The sequence below is a fragment of the Heptranchias perlo genome, chromosome 2 (genome assembly GCF_035084215.1).
Source record: "Heptranchias perlo isolate sHepPer1 chromosome 2, sHepPer1.hap1, whole genome shotgun sequence".
Lineage (NCBI taxonomy): Eukaryota > Metazoa > Chordata > Chondrichthyes > Hexanchiformes > Hexanchidae > Heptranchias > Heptranchias perlo.
The window spans coordinates 127,517,234-127,540,499 of record NC_090326.1 but is presented as its reverse complement, the minus strand read 5'-3'; the positions used below and the strand labels follow the sequence as shown (position 1 = coordinate 127,540,499).

The 23,266-nt window shown below is 41.1% G+C and overlaps 1 protein-coding gene across 10 annotated transcripts in view; it reads left to right on the top strand.

Annotated features, from left to right (window-relative positions):
* nebl (nebulette) overlaps positions 1–23,266 on the top strand; it is a 352,049-nt gene that overhangs the window by 305,093 nt on the left and 23,690 nt on the right. For 7 of the 10 annotated variants that reach the window (XM_068007096.1, XM_068007097.1, XM_068007095.1 and 4 more), the window contains 11 exons: positions 1,858–1,968; positions 2,143–2,253; positions 2,396–2,506; positions 3,127–3,231; positions 3,486–3,590; positions 15,659–15,763; positions 17,298–17,390; positions 21,434–21,526; positions 21,720–21,812; positions 22,115–22,219; positions 22,763–22,937. In XM_068007096.1, coding sequence (XP_067863197.1) covers positions 1,858–1,968; positions 2,143–2,253; positions 2,396–2,506; positions 3,127–3,231; positions 3,486–3,590; positions 15,659–15,763; positions 17,298–17,390; positions 21,434–21,526; positions 21,720–21,812; positions 22,115–22,219; positions 22,763–22,937 — 1,207 coding nt within the window. The remainder of the gene's footprint in view (positions 1–1,857; positions 1,969–2,142; positions 2,254–2,395; positions 2,507–3,126; positions 3,232–3,485; positions 3,591–15,658; positions 15,764–17,297; positions 17,391–21,433; positions 21,527–21,719; positions 21,813–22,114; positions 22,220–22,762; positions 22,938–23,266) is intronic. The other 3 variants (XM_068007103.1, XM_068007102.1, XM_068007098.1) reach the window with 2 other exon arrangements.

Genomic DNA, 23,266 nt, shown 5'->3' with positions numbered 1-23,266 from the left:
CTACCACTATAGCTCTTCCACTCTTTTTCCTCCCAGCCTGTGCAGCAGAGCTACCCCTGGTGCCAGGAAGTTGGCTGCTGCTGCCTTCCCCTGATAAGTCATCCCCCTCAACAATATCCAAAGCGGTATATTTGTTTGAGAGGGGGACGGCTACAGGGGACCCCTGCACTGCCTGCCTGCTCTTCTTACTCTGCCTGGTGGTCACCCAATTACTTCCTGCCTGTACAACCTTTACCTGCGGTGTGACCATCTCACTAAACGTGCTATCCACGACGTTCTCAGCATCGCGAATGCTCCTTAATGAATCCATCCGCAGCTCCAGTGCCGCAATGCGGTTTGTCAGTAGCTGCAGCTGGATACATTTCCCGCACACATGGTCGTCAGGGACACCGGAAGGGTCCCTGATTTCCCACATAGAGCAGGAAGAGCATAACACGGGGCTGGGCTGTCCTGACATGACTTACCCTTTAACTAATTAATTCAAATTAAATGAATCCCACCAATTTCACTTCAATTAAAAAGGTATACTCAAGGGCCCTTGCTGAACAGCAGTCCCCCACTACACAACAGAGACCAGAGAATCCACAAACTCTAACCTTAGAAAAATTCAGCAGGAAAATACTCACCAGCCAATCACTTACCTCTTCCTTGGTGACGTCCCACTTGGATTACTTTTTGCTTCTTATTTATCTTCGGTCCAGGAGTTAAGTCCCTGTGATGTCGCACAGTAGTTGCCTCTTGGTGCAGGTCTGCTGCTGCTTTTATTCCACAATCTCAGTCTTCTACTCTCAGGTCCACTACCGCTCTGCAGGAAAAGTTTGGAAAAGCAAGGCAAAGCAGCACCTCCTTCCCCCACTTCACCAAACTCCCACACTTACCGAACTCTCAGCACACTGTGTAATATCCGCACACCCCGCACTGACAGGCCCCTGTATTTCTACAGTTGAGACTCAGATGAGTCAGGCCTGCCCCACCTTCAGGTACCAATTGAATCTAGCTAACCAATTAACTTGCTACAGCAGCTCTCTGCTGAAGCCTGACAGAAACTTATAAATTTAAACTTTTAGATTGACCTTAAACAGTTGAAGCAATATGCACTAGATTTAAAGAGATTAACCCTTCAACTCCCACACTTACCGAACTCTCAGCACACTGTGTAATATCCGCACACCGTAGTTGGGGAAGGCAACCAATAGACCAGTTAACGAGAACCCAAGTTAGGCACTCTGCCCGCCATGTCAATAGAATGGTCCCCTCTATCTCTGAAAGTAAGTACCAATCTTGCTGTTGGAAATTATACTTTCATGAGCCAATACCATGGCATACTGCCATACTGCCACTGATGATACTAGCATTGCCCCATTTACTTTACCTTACTGCAGCTGACCTTCGGACCTCCGGCAGGGACAGAAGAGTAAATGGGTTCTAACAGAATGTAAATGTTAATATGCTCCGATTGACAACATTTTAGATCAGTTCATGGATTTGATTAAAAGGGCATTTTTGAAAAATGGAACTTATTGAGAGAAATCTTCTTTACCCAGAGTGGTAAGAATGTGGAACTGGCTACCACATGGAGTAGTTGAGGCAAATAGCATAGATGCAATTAAGGGGAAGCTAGATAAGCACATGAGGGAGAAAGGAATAGGGGAGGGTGTGCTGATAGGATTAGTTGAAGTAGGGAGGGAGGAGGCTCATGTGGAGTGTAAACACTGGCATAGACCAGTTGGGCTGAATGGCCTGTTTCTGTGCTGTAGTTTCAATGTAACTCAATGTAAATCAGGTAATTTAGGTCAAATGCAACATCCTAAAAATATTTGTAAAAGATGACTTAAACTCACACAATTCTCTTTTCAGAAAGAATATAGAAAAGATTGGGAAGAAAACATGAAAGGAAAAGGACTCAGTCTGGTAGAAGACACACCTGACATGATTCGAATCAAAAATGCATCCCAGATATTAAATGAGGTATATGTACCTAATTTTGACATGATTGAGTTGATACTGAATTCAAAATATCTCTCAGATTGAACCTATCTCTCTGCAGCGGAACTGAATATATAGTTTAGTTTATAGCTAGCATCCTGCATTGATTTCTTTTTTTAAAAGATGGCTTAAACAAACTGACACAATTTTCTTCAGAAAGAATATAGAAAGGACTGGGAAGAAGGTGGAAAAGGAAAAGGACTCACTCTGCTGGAAGATACACCAGACATGATTAGAGTAAAAAATGCATCCCAGATATTAAATGAGGTAAATTTGCTTGATCTTCATGTGATTCAGTCATTATTGAATTCAAAATATTGTTTTCAAAGTTTCTCTTCAGTGTAGTTAAAGATTGTAAAGAATGTAAAGAATGTTTATAAATCCCAGATATTAATTTTCATTAATACAGAAAGAATACAGAAAGGATCTTGAAGTCAAAATCAAAGGCAGAGGGATGCGACTGAATTCCGATATTCTTGATATTAAACGTGCCATGAAAGCATCAGAAATTGTCAGTCAGGTAAATACAGGTTACAGACTATTTACATGTTCCGGCTGTTTTTTTTAGTTAGTGCAAATGCTTTCGTTATAACAATTGCCCTGGTCCTTAGAATATTGTATTTTTTTCCTATAATTATTAATATAATTATAAAATAATCTTTCCAGAATTTTCTTTTACTTTCATTTTGTTCACATAACAATGTGCTGTTGTGACATTTTGTTAGTCATTTTTGGTTTGAATATGTATTGGTTAATGCTATTCTAAGCACATGTTCAAACCTAAACATAGGTTTGTGCTGATGAAAAGGTTAATAATCTTATCGGTATTAAATATTAATAATAGTAATTACAGCACTTGATGTGTTTCAGAAATGTGTACATAGAATGAAAAGTACATACTTCAATTTACAGAACAAACTACTCTACTCTGATTAATGCAAGCCTTGGCTCATTGGTATTACTCTCTCCTCTGAGTCAGCGGATTGTGGGTTGTTGCCCCACTCCAGAGACTTGAGCGCATGAGCTAATACGGTGCTTCAGTGCAGTACTGAGGGAGTTCTGCATTGTCAGAGGAGCCATCTTTCAAATGAAATGTTCTGAGTATCAATTTACTAAGCTCCAATTGCTTCTCTCTCATAGACAATGTATAAGCAGGTGTCTGACTTGGGACAAAATAAATATGGAACTGTTATGGACACACCAGAGTTGATGCATGCTGCACATGTAAAAGACATTTACAGTCAGGTAGGTAATAACTAGTATGAATTCTCTTTGAAAAATGAAGGAAAAGATTGCAAGGCAATAATATGCTAACTTGTAAAATAATAAAGGAAGACTGAAAATGCTAGAAATTGGAATTTAAAGCAGAAAATGCTGGAAATACACAGCAGGTCAGTTAGCATCTGTAAAGGTAAAACACAAGTTATGATGATTTAGGTGCATACCTTTCATCAGACAGCTAAGAGATAACCTAAAATCATCATTTGGTTATCCCACAGAAAAAGTACAAAGATGAAGCAGAAAAGATGCTAAGCACATGCACTACAATAGCAGATTCTCCAGAAATAGAGAGAGTTAAGAAAAATCAAAAAAATCTTAGTACAGTAAGTATATGATTAGTTTTGCTTTTATTAATGTATGTCACAGTTTTTACATTTTGACTGCAATGTATAAGTATAATACAGGTTATATGGCTCTATATTTTCTTAAAATAGTATAATTTTCTTTTAGAATCATAGAATGGTTACAGTACAGAAGGAGGCCATTTCGCCCATTGAACCTGTGCCGGCATTTTGTAAGAGCAATCCAGTTAATCCCATTCCCCCGCTCTTTCCCCATAGTCCTGCAAATGTTTTCCCTTCAAGTACTTATCCAATTCCGTTTTGAAAGCCACGATTGAATCTGCTTCCACCATCCTTTCAAGCATCTTATTCCAGATCATAACTACTTGCTGCGTAAAAAGTTTTTCCTTATGTCGCCTTTGGTTCTTTTGCCAATCACCGTAAATCTGTGTCCTCTGGTTCTTGACCATTCAGCCAATGGGAACAGTTTCTCTTTATTCACTTTATCTAAACCCTTCTTGATTTTGAACACTTCAATCAAATCTCCTCTTAACCTTCTCTGCTCTAGGGAGAACAACCCCAGCTTGTCCAGTCTCGCCACAGAACTGAAGTTCCTCATCCCTGGAACAATTCTAGTAAATCTTTTCTGCACCCTCCCTAAGATCTTCACATCCTTCCTGACATTGGTTGGCCACAATACTCCAGCTGTGGCCAACCAATGTTTTGTAAAGGTTCAACATAACTTCCTTGCTTTTGTATGCTATGCCTCTATTTATAAAGCCCAGGATCATGTATGCTTTTTTAACCGCTTTCTCAACCTGTCCTGCCACCTTCAATGACCTATGCACATATACCCACGGGTCTTTCTGTTCCTGCACCCCCTTTAGAATTGTACCCTTAAGTTTATATTGCCTCTCCTCATTCTTCCTGCCAAAATGTATCACTTCGCACTTCTCTGCGTTAAATTTCATCTGCCACGTGTCCGCCCATTCCACCAGCCTATCTTTGTCCTCTTGAAGTCTATTACTATCCTCCTCACTGTTTGTCACACTTCCAAGTTTTGTGTCATCTGAAAATTTTGAAATTGTGCCCCATACACCCAAGTCCAAGTCATTAACAAATAACAGCTGGGTCCGCTGTTATTTGTTATTTATATTAATGATTTGGATGAGAATTTAGGAGGCATGGTTAGTAAGTTTGCAGATGACACCAAGATTGGTGGCATTGTGGACAGTGAAGAAGGTTATCTAGGATTGCAACGGGATCTTGATAAATTGGGCCAGTAGGCCGATGAATGGCAGATGGAGTTTAATTTAGATAAATGTGAGGTGATGCATTTTGGTAGATCGAATCGGGCCAGGACCTACTCCGTTAATGGTAGGGCGTTGGGGAGAGTTATAGAACAAAGAGATCTGGGAGTACAGGTTCATAGCTCCTTGAAAGTGGAGTCACAGGTGGATAGGGTGGTGAAGAAGGCATTCGGCATGCTTGGTTTCATTGGTCAGAACATTGAATACAGGAGTTGGGATGTCTTGTTGAAGTTGTACAGGACATTAGTAAGGCCACACTTGGAATACTGTGTACAGTTCTGGTCACCCTATTATAGAAAGGATATTATTAAACTAGAAAGAGTGCAGAAAAGATTTACTAGGATGCTACCGGGACTTGATGGTTTGACTTATAGGGAGAGGTTAGATAGACTGGGACTTTTTTCCCTGGAGAGTAGGAGGTTAAGGGGTGATCTTATAGAAGTCTATAAAATAATGAGGGGCATAGATAAGGTAGATAGTCAAAATCTTTTCCCAAAGGTAGGGGAGTCTATAACGAGGGGGCATAGATTTAAGGTGAGAGGGGAGAGATACAAAAGGGTCCAGAGGGGCAATTTTTTCACTCAAAGGGTGGTGAGTGTCTGGAACGAGCTGCCAGAGGCAGTAGTAGAGGCGGGTACAATTTTGTCTTTTATAAAGCATTTGGACAGTTACATGGGTAAGATGGGTATAGAGGGATATGGGCCAAGTGCAGGAAATTGGGACTAGCTTAGTGGTATAAACTGGGCGACATGGACATGTTGGGCCGAAGGGCCTGTTTCCATGTTGTAACTTCTATGATTCTATGATTAATATTTATCAAAAAAAGCAGTGGTCCTAGTACCAACCCCTGGGGAACACCACTGTATGCCTTCCTCCATTCTGAAAAACAACCATTCACCACTACCCTCTGTTTCCTGTCACTTAGCCAATTTCGTATCCAAGCTGCCACTGTCCCTTTTATTCCACGGGCTTCAATTTTGCTGACAAGCCTATCACGTGGCACCTTATCAAATGCCTTTTGAAAGTCCATATACACAACATCAACCACATTGCCGTCATCAACCCTCTCTGTTACCTCATCAAAAAAACTCAATCAAGTTAGTTAACATGATTTGCCTTTAACAAATCCGTGCTGGATTTCCTTTATTAATCCACACTTGTCCAAGTAACTAATTTTGTCCTGGATTATATGAATTATTTCTATTATTTCTAAAAGTTTCCCCACCACCGAGGTTAAACTGACTGCCCTGTAGTTGCCGGGTTTATCCTTACACCCTTTTTTGAACAAGAGTGTAACATTTGCAATTCTCCAGTCCTCTGGCACCACCCCCATAACAAAGGAAGATTGGAAGATTATGGCCAGCACCTCTGCAATTTCTACCCTTAATTCACTTAGCAACCTAGGATGCATCCCATCCAGACCCAGGTGACTTATCTACTTTGAGTACAGCCAGCCTTTCTAGTACTTCCTCTTTTATCAATTTTTAGCCCATCAAGTATCTCAACTGCCTCCTCTTTTACTGTGACTTTGGCAGCATGTCAGATAGAATCACAGAGATTTACGGCACAGAAGGTGGCCATTCGGCCCATCATGTCTGTGGCGGCTGAAGAAGAGCTATTATGCCTAATCCCACTTTCCAGCTCTTGGTCCGTAGCCTTGTAGGTTATGGCACTTCAAGTGCATATCCAAGTAAATGGATATGCACTTGAAATGTGATGAGGGTTTCTGCCTCCCACTCTTTCAGGCAGTGAGTTCCAGACCCCTACCGCCCTTTGGGTAAAAATATTTCTCCTCAGCTCCTCTCTAATCCTTCTACCAATTACTTTATATCTATGCCCCCTGGTTATTGACCTCTCTGCTAAGGGAAATATGTCTTTCCTATCCACTCTATCTAGGCCCCTCATAATTTTATATACCTCAATTAAATCTCCCCTCAGCCTCCTTTGTTCCAAAGAAAACAACCCCAGCCTATCCAATCTTTTCTCATAGCTAAATTTCTCCAGTCCTGGCAACATCCTCGTAAATCTCCTCTGTACCCTCTCTGGGGCAATCACATCTTTCTTGTAATGTGATGACCAAAACTGTACGTAGTACTCAAGTTGTGGCCTAACAAGTGTTTTATACAATTCTAGCATAACTTCCTTGCTCTTATATTCTATGCCTCGGCTAATAAAGGAAAGTATCCCATTTTTAAAAAAATATGCTTTATTCATAAAATTTGCAGCAATATATACAATACAGTTGTCATATCACATTCCAAATGTACACAATACAGATTATACAATTTGCAGGTTACATCAAGTACAGTTCAATGAACACATTGTACATAATTACAGTTCATGGCAGTCTAGGGTGCCTCATTGCATTACACTCAATACAGATTATTGATTACAGATTCATTACAGGTACATTACATCAATTTGAATCTTACATTCTGCCCGAGGGGTTTTTCCCTGATTGCAGCCCCTCGGTGTACAATGGTGGGAAGGCTCTTAACATTTGCCTTTCCCCACAGAGCCTTTGTGGCGGCCACACCCAGCCTCAGTTGGTCCCTGAGCACGTAGTCCTGGACCTTGGAATGTGCCAGTCTGCAACACTTGGTCGAGGACAGCTCCTTGCACTGGAAGACCAGCAAGTTTCGGGCAGACCAAAAGGCATCTTTCACCGAGTTGATGGTCTTCCAGCGGCAGTTGATGTCCGTCTCGGTGTGCGTCCCCGAGAACAGCTCGTAGAGCAGAGTCCTGTGTTACGGAACTGCTCGGGACGAACCTGGACAGATACCACTGCACCTCTCCAGACCTCCTTTGCAAAGGCACATTCCAGAAGGAGGTGGGTGACGGTCTCGTCTGCACTGCAGCCTCCTCAGGGACAGCACAATGTGGCGCTGAGACTCCGTGAGTGCATGAAGGATCTGATGGGAAGGACCCTTCTCACCACCAGCCAAGCTATGTCTTGATGCTTGTTTGAAAGCTCTGGCGATGAGGCGTTCTGCCAAATGACATCGACAGCCTGCTCAGGGAAACAACCAACAGGATCCACCATCTCCTTTTCCCTCAGGGTCACGAGGACGTTACGTGCGGACCACTCGCTGATCGCCTTGTGGTCAAAGGTTTTTTTGCATAAACTTTTCGACGAAGGACAGGTGGGGCAGAACGGTCCAACTGGACGGAGCGTTCCGTGGCAGCGTGGCCAGGCCGATCCTTACGTATGCCTTAACCACCTTCTCTACCTGTCCTGCTACCTTCAGGGATCTGTGAACATGCACTCCAAGGTCCCTCTGTCCCCTACACCTCTCAGTTATTGTGTATTCCCTTGCCTTGTTTGCTCTCCCCAAATGCATTATCTCTCATTTCTCCGGATTGAATTCCATTTGCTACTTTTCTGCCAGCCTGACCAGCCCATTGGTGTCTTCCTGCAGTCTACAGCTTTTCTTCTCACTATCAACCACAGGGCCAATTTTTTTATCATCAGATGCAAAGTACTCATTTAGTACCTCAGCCATGTTCTCTGCCTCCATGCATATGTCTCCTTTTGGTCCCCAATCGGCCCTACCCCTCCTCTTACTACCCATTTACTATTTATGTGCCTATACATGACTTTTGGATTCCCTCTTATGTTAGCTGCCAGTCTATTTTGAGGTAACGGATTGTTTAACATGCATTTAAACCATCACCATACTTATAAACTAAACCAAAGTATTGAAAAATCCAAATGTAGACATGGGAATGTAGAAAATTACAGGACTGGAATAGATCATTACTGTCCATCTGGCAGGTGCTAGTAGCCAGAAAATATCATACACAATGATACTTGTCATAACCCTATATTTTTTTTCTGCAGGTTCTATTGAAGATGCTGATAAAATTAGCCCCCACTGTCTCCCTAGGGCAATCCATTCCACACATTCACCAGCCAGTATATATAACTATTAAATCTAAATTGCCTTTTCACCCTCTCTCTGATCCATGTTTAAGACTTTTCCCTTTTGTTGTGGAAACTATGACTATGCTAAACATATTGATATTTATCTTGTTTATACCCTTTAGGATTTTGACTCTTTCTATAAGATCACCCCAGAGCCTTCTCTTTTCCAGTGTTAACATTCCCAGCTTCTGTAGACTTTCCTCATAACTCGGGTGGCTTGTCTCAGCTGTCAAGTTAGCGGCCCTTCTCTGCATTCTTTTGAATCCTGGAAGTCTTTCTCACATTGCGGTGAATAAAATTGTACACTGAGCTCCTGGCACTGGATCAGTGCATTGTATAAATTCAGAATAACTCTGAGATTTGTGCTTTGTTCTTTTGTCTGCATAGGCAAAGATTCTCTTTGTTAAATTATGAGGTCAGGTTGCATAAGCTGGGTTTGTATTCCCTTGAATTTAGAAGTTTGAGGGGTGATCTAATTGAGGTGTTTAAAATGATAAAGCGATTCAATAGGGTAGATACAGTGAAACTATTTCCTCTGGTGGGGGAATCCAGGACAAGGGGGCATAATCTTAATCTTAAAATTAGAGCAAGGTCATTTAGGAGTGAAATCACGAAGCATTTTATTGCTCAAAGGGTAGTGGAAATCTGGAACTCTGTTCCCCCAATTTCTATAAGATCACCCCAGAGCCTTCTCTTTTCCAGTGTTAACATTCCCAGCTTCTGTAGACTTTCCTCATAACTCGGGTGGCTTGTCTCAGCTGTCAAGTTAGCGGCCCTTCTCTGCATTCTTTCGAATCCTGGAAGTCTTTCTCACATTGCGGTGAATAAAATTGTACACTGAGCTCCTGGCACTGGATCAGTGCATTGTATAAGGCTGTGGATGCTGGATCAATTGACATTTTCAAAACAGATCGATAGATTTTGTCGACAAGGTTTGTTATTTTCTTAGAGATTTGTCGGGCGTAATCTCCCTCCCATAAAGCCATGTTGGCTTCCTCTTATAGTTTTATTTATCCCAGGCGGTTCATTTGTTCTTTCAGGCAGTCATCCAGTAATTTTGCTATTTTCCTTACTGTGAACGTCAGGCTGACCGACCTGTATTTCCCTCAGTTATCTTTGCCTCTTTTTATTGATTTGCATCACATTCCCTTTTCTCCTGTCCTCCAGAATATTCCCTGTTTCAAAGGATGCCCTTAACCTTCCCACTAGAACATGTACATTTTCATTAGCTACTTTCTTAAGTACACTCGTGTACAATTCAACAAGACTTAGGAACTTGGCTTATTTCAAAGCTGTCAGTCTGTCCAACACACATTTCTTGGTTACACCTACTTTCCTTAACCTCTTCATTGTGGCCCTAGAACAGTAGGAAGGTGTCTAAGGTTTTCTCCGTAGCCACAGACAAAAAGAATTCATTCAAAATATTTGGCATAGTTTGACCAACAGATATTATGGCCCCTTTGGAATCCTTCAGTTATCCCACTATTTCTCTGACCACCTGTTTGTTGCAAATATATTTATATCTGCCTGTTTCCCGCTCAAAAAATGGGTGTCCAGAAGTTGTAAATTAGATGGGGGGAGGGGGTGAGGCACCACAGTCACCCCATTGACCCCAAGGCCTGCTTAATGCAGTATTCAGTTGGGTCTGTAAATGGGTGAGCAGTGCGCCTGTCTGTTTCTAGAGGGAGATTCCTTAAATATGCATATCGGGGTCTTGTGCATTCCTGAAAGTGTGCCACTTTTCCTCTGAATTTCTCCCTTCTAAATGTCTGGTCCAGGTTCCTACCCCCCCCCCCCCCCACCCCGCCCTCTCCCGAAGCAGAGAACTTAGGCACAGGTTGACAAGGTCCCCAAGTGTGCTTAGGGGCATTGCTGAAGTTTAACTGGCTAAAACCATGAAGTCTAACAGTACAGACCACTGGTGAGCTTCCCACTGCTTTTCCGGCTAGGAGCACCTTGCTCATTAGGGCATTGGATTTCAGGATTATCTGAAGCAAAATAGGATCACTCCCAGGTACCAGGGACAGTTATGCCACTCCAGGTCGACTAGGCCGATTGGTCAGTCACCAACAGTACTCTGGCGTACTGCAGATCTGTCTGATTCAGTATTGAATTACCAAGCCTGTCACAGAGAATTGATTTGGTTGCAGCCTTGGATTGCTAAGCATATGCTTCTGACCTTCAAAGTGACTCACCTACCTCTCTGTCCTTCCGGCAACAGCAGTGAAAAATAATAAGTATATCTAAATGTGAGGTGATAAAGTCAAGAGCTGATTATGGTGTATCCCTTTCAAAGTGTATTTTAATTTTTAAAATTATTTTTAGTTCCAATTATGTACTGCTTAGCACTTTGAATAATATGATTTGAACTAATCATAGGATCCTGGTTTGCATCCAATAAAACACCTGCCACCAACCAAAAAATTGTTCAAAAATAAAATAAAACCACCTCATGAACATCTCTATAGTATGGAGAAAGTAACAGCTACAAAAAGGGAGTACAAAAAGAAACTCGCAAGGGACATCAGAATCAATGCAACATTTTTACAATTATATTAGGAAAAAGAGGGTGGTCAAGAGCAATATGGACCCCTTAAAACTGATAATGGTGATACTGTAAATGAAAATAAAGAAATGATGGACGTGTTAAATAATTGATTTGCGTCAGTATTCACAGTAGAGGAAGAGGATAGCATACTGGACACCCCAAGGAAACTAATTTTGAATCAGGGACGGGGACTCACCATGATTAACGTAAGCAAATTTAACAGTAATGAACAAAATAATGGCACTAAAGAGTGACAAATCCCCAGAACTTCCTGATTTCCATCCCAGGGTTTTAAAGGAAGTAGGTGAGAACATTGCAGAAGCCCTAACTATAATCTTCCAAAGTTCACTCGATTTAGGAACCGTTCCTTTAGATCGGAAAGTTGCACAATTCACTCTGCTATTTAAGAAAGGTGAGAGAGGGAAACCAGGGAATTATAGACCAGTTAGCCTAACATCTGTTGGGAAATTACTAGAGCCTATAATTGAGGATGGAGTGACTGAACATCTTGAAAATTTTCAGCTGATCAGAGAGAGCCAGCATGGATTTGTTATGGGTGGTCATGCCTGATGAACCTGATTGAATTTTTTTGAAGAGGTGATTAAAGTAGTGAACAGGGTGTTGTTTATACGGACTTCCAGAAGGTATTCGATAAATTAGCCAAAGTTGAAGCTCATGGAATTAAGGGCAAATTATTGACCTGGTTAGGAAATTGGCTGAGTGCAGGAGACAGAGAGTAGGGATAATGTGCAGGTACTCAAATTGGCAGGATGTGTGACTAGTGGTGTCCCACAGGGATCTGTGTTGGGGCCTCAACTATTCACTGTATTTATTTATTAACAACTTAGATGACTGGATAGAGAGAGCCACTTATCCAAGTTTGCCGATGTCACAAAGATAGGCAGCATTGTAAGCAGTGTAGATGGAAGCATAAAATTAGAGAGATATTAATAGATTAAGTGAATGGCCAAAACTGTGGCAAATGGATTTCATTGTAGGCAAGTGTGAGGTCATCCACTTCGGACCTAAAAAGGATAGATCAGAGGACTTTCTAAATAGTGAAAAGCTCGAAACAATGGAGGTCTAAAGAGACTTAGGGGTCCACGTATATAGATCATTAAAATGTCATGGACAGGTATAGAAAATAATCAAAAAGGCTAATGGAATGTTGGCCTTTATATCTAGAGGACTAGAATACAAGAGGGTAGAAGTTATGCTAAAGCTACACAAAGCCCTGGTTAGACCGCACCTGGAGTACTGTGTTCAGTTCTGGGCACTGCACCTTAGGAAGGATATATTGGGCTTGGAGGGAGTGCAGCGTAGATTTAGTAGAATGATACCTGGATTCCAAGGATTAAATTACGAGGGGATATTACACAAACTAGGGTTGCATTCCCTGGAATTTAGAAGATTAAGGGGTGATTTGACTGAAGTTTTCAAGATATTAAGAGGAGCTGGTAGGGTAGATAGAGAAAAACTATTTCCGCTGGTTGGGGAGTCTATTACTAGAGGACATAGCCTAAAAATTAGAGCCAGGACTTTCAGGAGTGAAGTTAGAAAACATTTCTACACGCAAAGGGTGATAGAAGTTTGGAACTCTCTTCTGCAAATGGCAGTTGATGCTAGTTCAGTTAATTTTAAATCTGAGATGGATAGATTGTTGTTAACCAAAGGTATTAAGGGATATGGGGCTAAGGTGGGTATATGGAGTTAGGTCACAGATCAGCCATGATCACATTGAATGACGGAACAGGCTCGAAGGGCTAAACGGTCGTCTCCTGTTCTTATGTTTTATACATAATAAAACATGCAGTAAGATCACTTTGAATAGTATTAATGCCTGTTTGTAAATTCCATTGTAGCTTTAACATGGCAGCGCACGTTTACTAACGATGACCTGAAAACAACTGTTGGAAAGGGAATCTAATTAGTAAAAAAAAGTATGCTTACTCTGTTGAACATTAACAACTCAAGCAACCTGATGATATGGTGATTGCACTGCTTATAGTTCTGTATTGCTCTCATAAGTAGTGGGGACAAAAAGAGAAACACAGGCACACAGAGGATGGGGAGGGGGACATTAAGGAGAAGGACTTATCTAAGGGAGAGATTCAAAAAACTTTGGAGGCCATACATAGGGTTTCATCAGATGAAAAGTGGATACGGAAGTTCAGATTTTCCATGATGGTATTGCTGGTGTATGTGCAATGCTCAAACCTTATGTAAAGAGTAGAGGTTTAAAATAGGCTAGGACACTATTCTGGTTTTTGCAATTTTTTTTACTATACCCTCATGAGATTTCCAAACTTATACTTTTTAATGGCCATTGAATCTTGCAAGATTAGGAAAAGACTCTTGCACACTTGCTTCATTCCTAGTTCTTCTGACTTGCCGTCACACATTCCCAGACCAATGATTTCCCATCACTATTTTTAGAATCTTATATTGGGTATTTGCATGTCTCCATGAACTTTGCTACCGAACCTTCCCAACTTGTCATCAAACCCTCCCACCATATTGCACGAGCCAGCCTGTTGTTATCTCTGCTGATCTTGTTGCTGCTCCTGGGAGCCTTACTTTTGATCTTTGCACTGAAACTGAGGAAAGAGATTCTGGTGTGTCTCACTGTATTTTTTTTAAATATATATTTATTCTGGGATGTGGGCGATGCTGGTGAAGCCGCAATTATTGCCCACCCCCAGTTGCCCTTGGGACATTAAGAGTCAACCATGTAGTGTGGGACTGAAGGCACACATAGGCCAGACCAGTTAGGGGTGGGAGGTTCCCCTCCCTGAATGACATTAGTGAACTAGTTGAGTTTTTACAGTAATCCAGCATCTTTCATGGCTATTTTATCTGGTTTGGTGCCAAGTTGAGAAGGTTTGGTAGCGAGATGAATTCAACTTCCCAAATTGTACATGGTGCGATTTAAACTCCCAACCTCTGGATTGCTGGTTCAGTACGATAATCACTAGGTCACTGTACCCCATAAACCACCTGTGGGACAAAAAGCCCACATTTTAATCAACAGTGTTAACCAGCAGGCTGTGTCGCTCCCACAATTTTTAATAACCCATAGTTAACCTTGAATAGGATTTCACTATTTAATTTCCTACTCATTTGGATACATCAAATCATACAGCACAGGAGGCCATTTGGCCCATTGTGCCTGTGCAGGATCTCTGAAAGAGCTACTAATTAGTCCCACTCCCATGTTCTTGCCCCATAGCTCTGCAAATTTTTCCTTTTTAAGTAGAGATCCAATTTTCTTTTGAAAGTTACCATTGAATGTGCTTCCACCACCCTTTCAGGTAATGCATTCCAGATGAGTAACTTGCTGAGTAAAAAAAAATTCTCCTCATCTCCACCCTGGCTTTTTAGCCAATTATTTTAAATCTGTGTCCTCTGGTTACCGATCCTTTAGCCAGTGGAAACAGTTTCTCCCTATCTACTGTATCAAAATCCCTCATAATTTTGAACAGCTCTATTAAATTTGGATACTTAACCTTCTCTGCTCTAAGGAGAACAATACCAGTCTTTCCAGATAACTGAAACCCCTCATCCCTGGTACCATTCTAGTAAATCTCACCTGCACCCTCTCCAAGGCCTTGATGTCCTTTCTAAAGTGTGGTGCCCGGAATTGGACACAATACTCTAGCTGAGGTCTAACCAGTGATTTATAAAGATTTAGCATAACTTCCTTGATTTTGTACTCTATGCCGCTGTTTATAAACCAAGGATCCTGTGTGCTCTTTTAACAGCTTTATCAACTTGTCCTGCCACCTTCACAGATTTGTGCATTTAAGCCCCCTTTAAAATTGTACTATTTAGTTTGTACTGCCTCTCATCATTTTTTCCTTCCAAAATGCAACACTTCACACTTCTCTGCATTAAATTTCAACTGCCACATGTCTGCCCATTTCACCAGTCTGTCTATGCCCTCCTGAAGTTTTGTACTACCCTCCTCACTGTTCACAACATTTCCAAGCTTTGTGTCTTCTGCAAACTTTACCCAAGTCCAGGTCATTAATATATATCAAAAAGAGCAGCGGTCCTAATACTGACCCCTGGGGGGACACCACTGTATACTTCTCTCTAGTCTGAAAAATAACCGTTCAATCTGCTTTCTGTCTCGCAGTCAATTTCATATTCACACTGTCACTGCCCCTTTAATCCCATGGGCTTCAATAATTGTAGTTGTGATTTGATTATCTTAACTCGCTGGCAGCTGTAGGTCATTAAATGTCACGTAATGCAAAAAATACCCTAATTATTTTTTTCATTGGTATTTCTCCACCAATTTAACCCATTTCTCTTTGTGTTATAGCTGGAGTACACAGCAGATTTACAGTTGCTTAAAGGCAAGGTAATAACTGTAAATGAAACACCGGAAATCCGTCTTGCCAAAGAAAACTATAGGAAGTTTAGCAACGTAAGTTATTTTTACTCCACAGAACTCGCCCACCTCTCCACCCTGCCTCTCCTGGGACTTGCCTTCAGGCTGCTGCCAGCAAGGCAAGTGCCCGATATCCATTGCTTCAACATGGACAAGCTGACTGCGAAGGCACGACAAGAGCTGGCAGTTCACCTAAATTATTGAAACTGCTCAGATAGTTTAGAGCTCAATTTTGGGCCGGCCTTGGGCCTCCTGGTTAGGTCATGCGCTGGTGATGCACCACTCGTTATGGGCCTGAAAATGGACCATAACCAATTTCTACCCCTAATATGTGACCAATAGTCAGATTAAAAGGAATATTATATAAAAATAAATGTAAGTAATAATGTCAGGCAGTCTTGTATTATATTCCTTATTCTGGTCAATCTCAGCTATTCTTGGTCATTCCCAATTTTTCCTGAATCACATGAACATTTCATGACATCTGGCAGATCCTGCTTGTTGGTGAAGATCAGAATTATGGCATCTTTCATTTCCTGGCCGTTTGGGGCCTGCTATGGAAGCTGCAATATTCCCCCTGTATCAGTCAATAAATAAGTGCTGATATAACTGCTTGCTAAATCATGACACGGTATTGCTTTTGAAATCATGTGAGGAGCTTACTGCCTGTGATGACACCCCACTGAAGAAAAGAAAACTGAAAACAGTAAATGGAACTCAATCACTGTGTTGCTATGCATTTACACATAATAGCAGAGCCTGCAATGTGCCCAAGGTAGTTACTCATCTTCGGGTTTGGCTGATGCCAATAAATCCACAATTTTGCTATCATGGGTTATGACATAGTTTCAATCTCTTGATGTGCCACTGCCTCAAAACATGCTGCAGGCTATGAGGCATTGTCCTATATATTTTCCCTATCGTAACTGGTAAAATCAAAGGAGTTAGGCAAACTGAAATGGTTGTATTCTCTGGAATTTGATGATTGGGATGATTTGATCAAAGTTTTCAAGATATTATGGGGAACGGATAGGGTAGATAGAGAGAAACTATTTCCGCTGGTTGGGGAGTCTCGGACTAGGGAACATAGCCTAGAAAATTAGAGCCAGGACTTTCAGGAGTAAAGTTAGGAAACACTTCTACATGCAAAGGATGGTAGAAGCTTGGAACTCTCTTCTGCAAATAGCAGTTGATGCTAGCTCAATTGATAATTTTAAATCTGAGATTGATAGATTTTTGTTAACCTAAGGTATTAAGGGATATGGGGCTAAGGTGGGTATATGGAGTTAGGTCACAGATCAGCCATGATCTCATTGAATGACGGAACAGGTTTGAGGGGCTAAATGGCCTACTCCTATTCCTATGTTCCTATATCATTTCAGAGCACTGCTCAGATGATAATATTTAGTTTAGAGCTCAATTAGTGTATGTGCTGCAGAAGTTCTTCTCAGCTAATCAAACCATCAATGCACAGTCATAAAATCTCTTAGAATACACACAGAATAAGAAAACTGTGCCTTACTGGTGATAATATTCCTTCCCTTTTGTTAAAATATTTTTTTTATTAAAGTTGCTGTATAAGGAGGAAGTAGGTACTGGTACAGCAGTAAAAGAAACTCCAGAAATGAAACGTGTTAAAGAAAATCAGCAGAATATTAGTGTGGTGAGTTGGTTTAATAACTAATTTTTCCTTCTTCCCTTCCCCCTCCTACCTGTACTCCTTTGTTTGTTTTGTCCTTGCCTTATTAAGAAAATGAACAACTGTGTCAGGCTAAGTATTAATTATAATTATTTGTGTAAATGGGGCTTAATGGGGTGAAGAATAATGTATACAAAATACAAATGATAATACTTCCTTTGCATTGTTTTGGTAATTGAAAGTGAACCCATCATACTTTTCTTCATCCAGTGAGCTCAAGATGGTTGAGTTAGTCATTTATTGTGCCACATATGAAGTTAGTTCAATGTTATGGGGCCAAATCTTGCTGGAAGAATAACGGCATTTTAACGATACACACCGTTATTAATGTGCAAATTCAGGGGATAAAGAGAAACACTGAGAGTTGCGAATCTCCAGAACTTGCTGGTCGATTTACGCCGCTCCACCGTTTGCTTTGCACAAACAGCATCTCGCCCTTAGCCTCCACCTTGATTTTAAGAACTTGCTGGATTTGCACATTAATTGCCCATTAAACTCGCCACAGAAAGCTAGGGCTGGTGATTAAGAGCGTACGTACCTTTTTACCAAAGTGATAATTGTTAATGCAATGCCAATCAACCTCTCTGGCTCACAAAGAGAACAGTTTAAAGTGTTCAATCTCATTCCCGCATGTAGTAAATTCTTCATAGAGATTTAAATTTAAAATATTAATCTCTCTTTCTTTCTTTCTTTTCCTTTCTGTCTCTTTATTTCTCTTTTTGTATCTGATTTGATTCTAATTCACCCTCCTTCTTCGTCGTTCCTCTGTTTCTTTCTGAATCCTTAAATCTCATTGGGTAAGGAGATACACCGTTAGGCCCGCAGTTCACTAAGGTCCTAGATATCCCGTTGCCCTCTCACTTCCAGCAAAATATTTTTGAGCTGAAGGATACAGGAAAAAGTCTAACGGTGTATGCCACAAGATGCCTCGCTCCAGCAAGATCTGGCCCATGATCTCCTGCCTGCTGGGAATTACATCAGCAGGCAACATATGTTCTACAGATAGAAGCTATCCTGCCAGACATCAATGCTATTAAACTTCTAAAAATGTTAAATACTGATCTGACCAATGCAATAGAAAACTCTTATTGGCCCAGCCAAATTCTAGCTATTATGAGACAAGGTGAAAGCATTAATTCCTTCTTCAGTACTGCAGGGCTGGTTCTTATATATTAGACGTTTTCTAATCATTTTAACAAATCAAAGCATTCTCAAAGACCAGTGGATGAAGTATTTTTTATCCCTATTCTAAATCAAAATACAAAACAAAGCTGTGTAAAAATACAGAAATTCTAAATACTGTGTTGAATAAAGCAGACATTCTAAATATCCATAGCAAATTATTTGTTAAAGATTCATTATGCACTGAAGTGCTATTTTTTTTCTTGACCATTGTAAGTGTATAATCAGGCTGCCACTCAGTGAGTGTTTTGCTTTTTAAAAGCTTTGCTTTTGGATTGTCAAAACATTCTGTCATCCACAGCTGGATTCCTGTCTGAACACCAGGCTGTAGCCATGCTTGTAAATTCCCAGGGAACTGCTGTTATCTACCATGACAAAACCAGCTTCGACTGCTGGTAGCACTGCCAGGAAAAAGGGCAATTTGGGAATTGGTTGTCAGGTTGATATAATCGTCATCCCCGCCCAAAGATTTGGAACATTGAATGTTAGTTAGCATTTGCCATTTTACTGCTAATGCCAGGCATAAACTGCAGCTATTACTGATGGTAACACTACTCCTGGGGTTGGAATTTCCTTCGGAACAGAGTCCGGGCGGCTGGCTGGGCACCTGGTAGTCCCGCTGGGAGGCTTGGTCCATTTTGAGGACCGGGCCTCATTTGCATTGGGCTGGCAGTCTGTAGCTGGAAACCGAGCGCCCCAGGGCGGACCATTGCTTCCAGGCCATCATGATATCCAATGGCCCGGCCCTGATCTGCAGGGAGCAGGAGGAGGGGGTGTGGCAGCGGCCCAGGCTGGGTTTGTGGAGCTTAGAGGAGCAGACCTGCTCCTCTAGGCTCCTCTTTGGCTGGACCACCACCTAATGCTGGCCGGAGCATGCACGGCCCATGGTCCACCCGGCTCAGTCCAACAATGGCAATTGGGGTCCTAGGACCCAAGTAGCATTTTAAATGGTCCTACTGCCTGAATCGGGGCCACTCGTGCTAGCCAGTGGTAGGCCTAGAGAAACATTGCCGTGGCCACGACGGTGGCGGCAATGGAGCTGTAACTCATTGCCCACTATTTTCGGGGTGCTATTGCCCATTACTGGTGAGTGGGAGGCCTGAAAATTCAGCCACTGGTTACTCCTGCTGGTAAACATGTGTAACATGGCCAAGGGTAGATCTGTTTGAACAATAAATGGAAATTGCCCCTTTGACAAAATATTTGTAATACATTTTAAAGCTATTTACTCAGATTTCTTAATCTAAATCAACTATATGTTTACTCAATCCAAAATTTCTGTTTTGCCTATTGCTTCAAAAGTGGCTTCTCTTATTTAGTGACCACAATTTTGGGGTGAGGTATAGGGGGAGAAAATGAAACCGACTTGTTTTGTATAATTCTCCACTTGTAGGCAGCTACTTACAGGCAGCTCTTGTTTTTCAGGTTTTCCCCACTGTTTAAACATTTCATTCCCTTTTAGAGTTGGTATTTACTAAATGGCACTTTTCATCCCACTTGACTAATGTTTCCATGTGGTTTTTTGGATTTCATATTTCAATTACTGCTTTGGAGGTTTTCTGACTGATCAGAATTGGTCACACTGTGGAGAAGAGCAATTATTCTAAGATGTCTCTTGCTTCTATTTCTGAGTAGTGCACTCATTCCTAGGGTGCTTCCTGGATTAAGGAGCTCTTTCAAGTCTTGCTTTTCAAGTTAATCCTGGCATAAACAACACTTTGGATCAAAAAAAAGTAAACTGAAGATCCTTTTGTTGTGAACAAAGGAATGCAGAATAATGGAATCATGTGAAAGGGAATCAGTTCTGATGAAAAGTCATCAATCTGAAACATTGGCCCCAATTTTAACTGCCCCCACCTGGCGGAAACTGGACGGGGGGGGCAGCTGAAATGGGAGTCACTTACCCCCACCGATCCCTGCCATGACCCCATGTTAACCTGCCCATTTGAGCAGGAGAGCTGGACACCTGCAGGAAGGAAGCGGGGTCCTGATTTAAATATGCAGATCAGGTCCGATGATGTCATCCGATCCTGATCTGCAATATAAATCAAAGGCCTGAGCGCGTGGGCGGTCAGTGTAGGTTCCCCTGTCGGGCATGACCTGCCAGGAGCTGGATCCTGGGTTAAAAGGTATGTTTAAAATTTATTTTTCAGGTTTTCTTGTGGGCCAGGAGGGGCAGGAGTGCTCCTCCGGGCCTCACAAGGAAGCCTTGCCCCCCCACCACCCGATCGCGGCAAGACCACCCCCCTCCCGAACGCGGCCCCGAGCTCTCAGCATCCCCCCCATCCTCCTCCTCCTCCTTCTCCTTCCCCCCCCCCCCCCCCCCTCGCCCAAACTAACTGGGTCCTCCTGCTGATCGTTCACAGTCCCGCCTGCTGGCCAGGCTGTTAATCTGGCCATCTGTCGGGCAGGAGATTGCAGCACGCTATTTAAATGAGGCCCGGTCGTTACGATCGGCAGGGTCTCCACATCCCCAGCCTTGCCGGGTTCTTCACGGGCTAACGTGCTCCCCCGCACCCTCCCCGCCTCCCCATTAATATTGGGGTCGTTAACTCTGTTTCTCACTCTTCAGATGATGCCTGATTTGCGATTTTTCCAGGTTTATCAGTTTATTTTTAATGCAGAATATATGTTTTGTAAAGATCCACAATTACAATATTTACTTATTTTCACATGCTTAGTTGTTGCTTAGAAAAAATAAGCAGCAGAAACTGGTCTAATTAAATGCATCATTGACTTTAACATTGCTAAGCCAAGACTAATGAGCATGACTAATTCTTAAACCTATTGAAATAGAACAGTTATATAATTTTTATTTTGACTAGGTAAAATACAAAGAAGAAATTGGACAAGGAACAGCAGTTCCAGATCCTTACGATTTAAAACAAGTCAAAGAGAATCAGAAGAACATCAGCTCGGTTTGTTTATATAATAGAATTAAATTTTAAAGGGAGCATTTCAGAATAAGCGCTGCTATGGAAAGTAGAAATGATTTCTAACTAAATATGTTAATCCTTTTGAACAATTACAGTCATTTATTATTGCAATTTTTAGTTAATCTAGACTAGGAAAATGGGAAAAGATTAACTATTTATATACTTTATATACAAGGTCAAATATAAAGAACAGGTTGGCACAGGCACCGCTGTCAGTGTTACTCTTGAGATGGAACGGGCCAAGAGGAACCAATCAAATGTCAGCTCGGCAAGTCCTTATATCCTTTTTGTTTTTAACTGTCTTTTTCTTTGTCTTTACTGAACATAGTGCTACCCTGCAAAAATAGTTTGCTTTCTCACATAAACATATTGTAATGATGCTTAGAAATAGGACATTAAGACCATGTTTAAAACTAATATTTATTAAGTTATGTTTTAGTTAATATACCGGCAGTCCTTTTATTTAAGTCTAGTTACATCCAATTTACTTCTTGCTTGGTTTAACTTATTGTGTATCGTAGGGCTGTGCTCACATTTTGTAACCTAATATTGTTAATTTGTTGTCTGTAGGTGCTGTACAGTAATGACCTGAAGGAAATGAAAGGCAGACCAGTTCAGCTTTTAGACACTCCAGAAATGAGACGTGTCCGTGAAACACAAAATAATATCTCCATGGTATAGTGCAGCAAGCTTTCTGAAAGAAGTGTGTAGAAAGGATGGCACTTCAACTCTTTTATTACTGACTGTGTTTGACAATTGGTAATGAACTTTGGTAAATTAATGGAAACCACGTACTAAAACTCTACATTGGCAAATGAACACCTACAACATGAGTGTGCATTCTTAAAATCTTTCTTGATGGATATGATCATAAGAATTTGTCTTAATAAAAATATTAAATGAAAACCTAGCTGCTTGTGTCTGTTCTGTGGCACAAACACTGCTTACATAACATTCACATATCTGATCCACTGCACACAGTTTGAGTGGTTTCATGCGTGAAGCAATTTGGTGGCAGTATGTGTGGGTAGGGAGCTTTGTATGGTTGAGTATTAGTATGTGCGATTGCATGGTTGCTTTTGAATGTGTTTAAAAAAAAAAAATAGAATTTAAAAAATATTTTTAATGCTTTATTAAGGTGACCTTGATGAGAAATGCTAATTATTCGGTTTATAACACAAGGAATTCGATAACTAATCATTTCTCTTTTTTTGATAGATTAAATACCATGAAGACTTTGAAAGGACAAAGGGAAAGGGCTTCACTCAAATATCTGATGATCTGGTAACAGAACGAGCAAGGAAGAACACTCAGTTTATGAGTGATGCAATGTACAAAGGAGTGCATCCCCATGTGGTGGAGATGGAGAAAAGCAGAACTGGCATCATGGGAGGTAATTTAATAGCTCTTTAAAACTTGGCATTTGTGAGGAGGTTTTTATTAAAAATGTGTTGCACTTTAATAGGTAAACAACAGAAAAAATCACTTCAAAAACTTGAATGATAATATTTGATACTCCATACATTACTTTATGATCTCTAGATAAAGATTGTGTGCCGTTATCTTTTTGAGATGTAATCCATTCTGCTTCTATATAACATCAAACTGCCAGATTAATCCTTGACAAAACAAGCATGTATAGGTATTTTAAAAAATGCCAGCTTGTCCATATTCTGTGTTGCAGTTAAAATCTCTACATAACCTTAGAGCAATTTCCTCCAC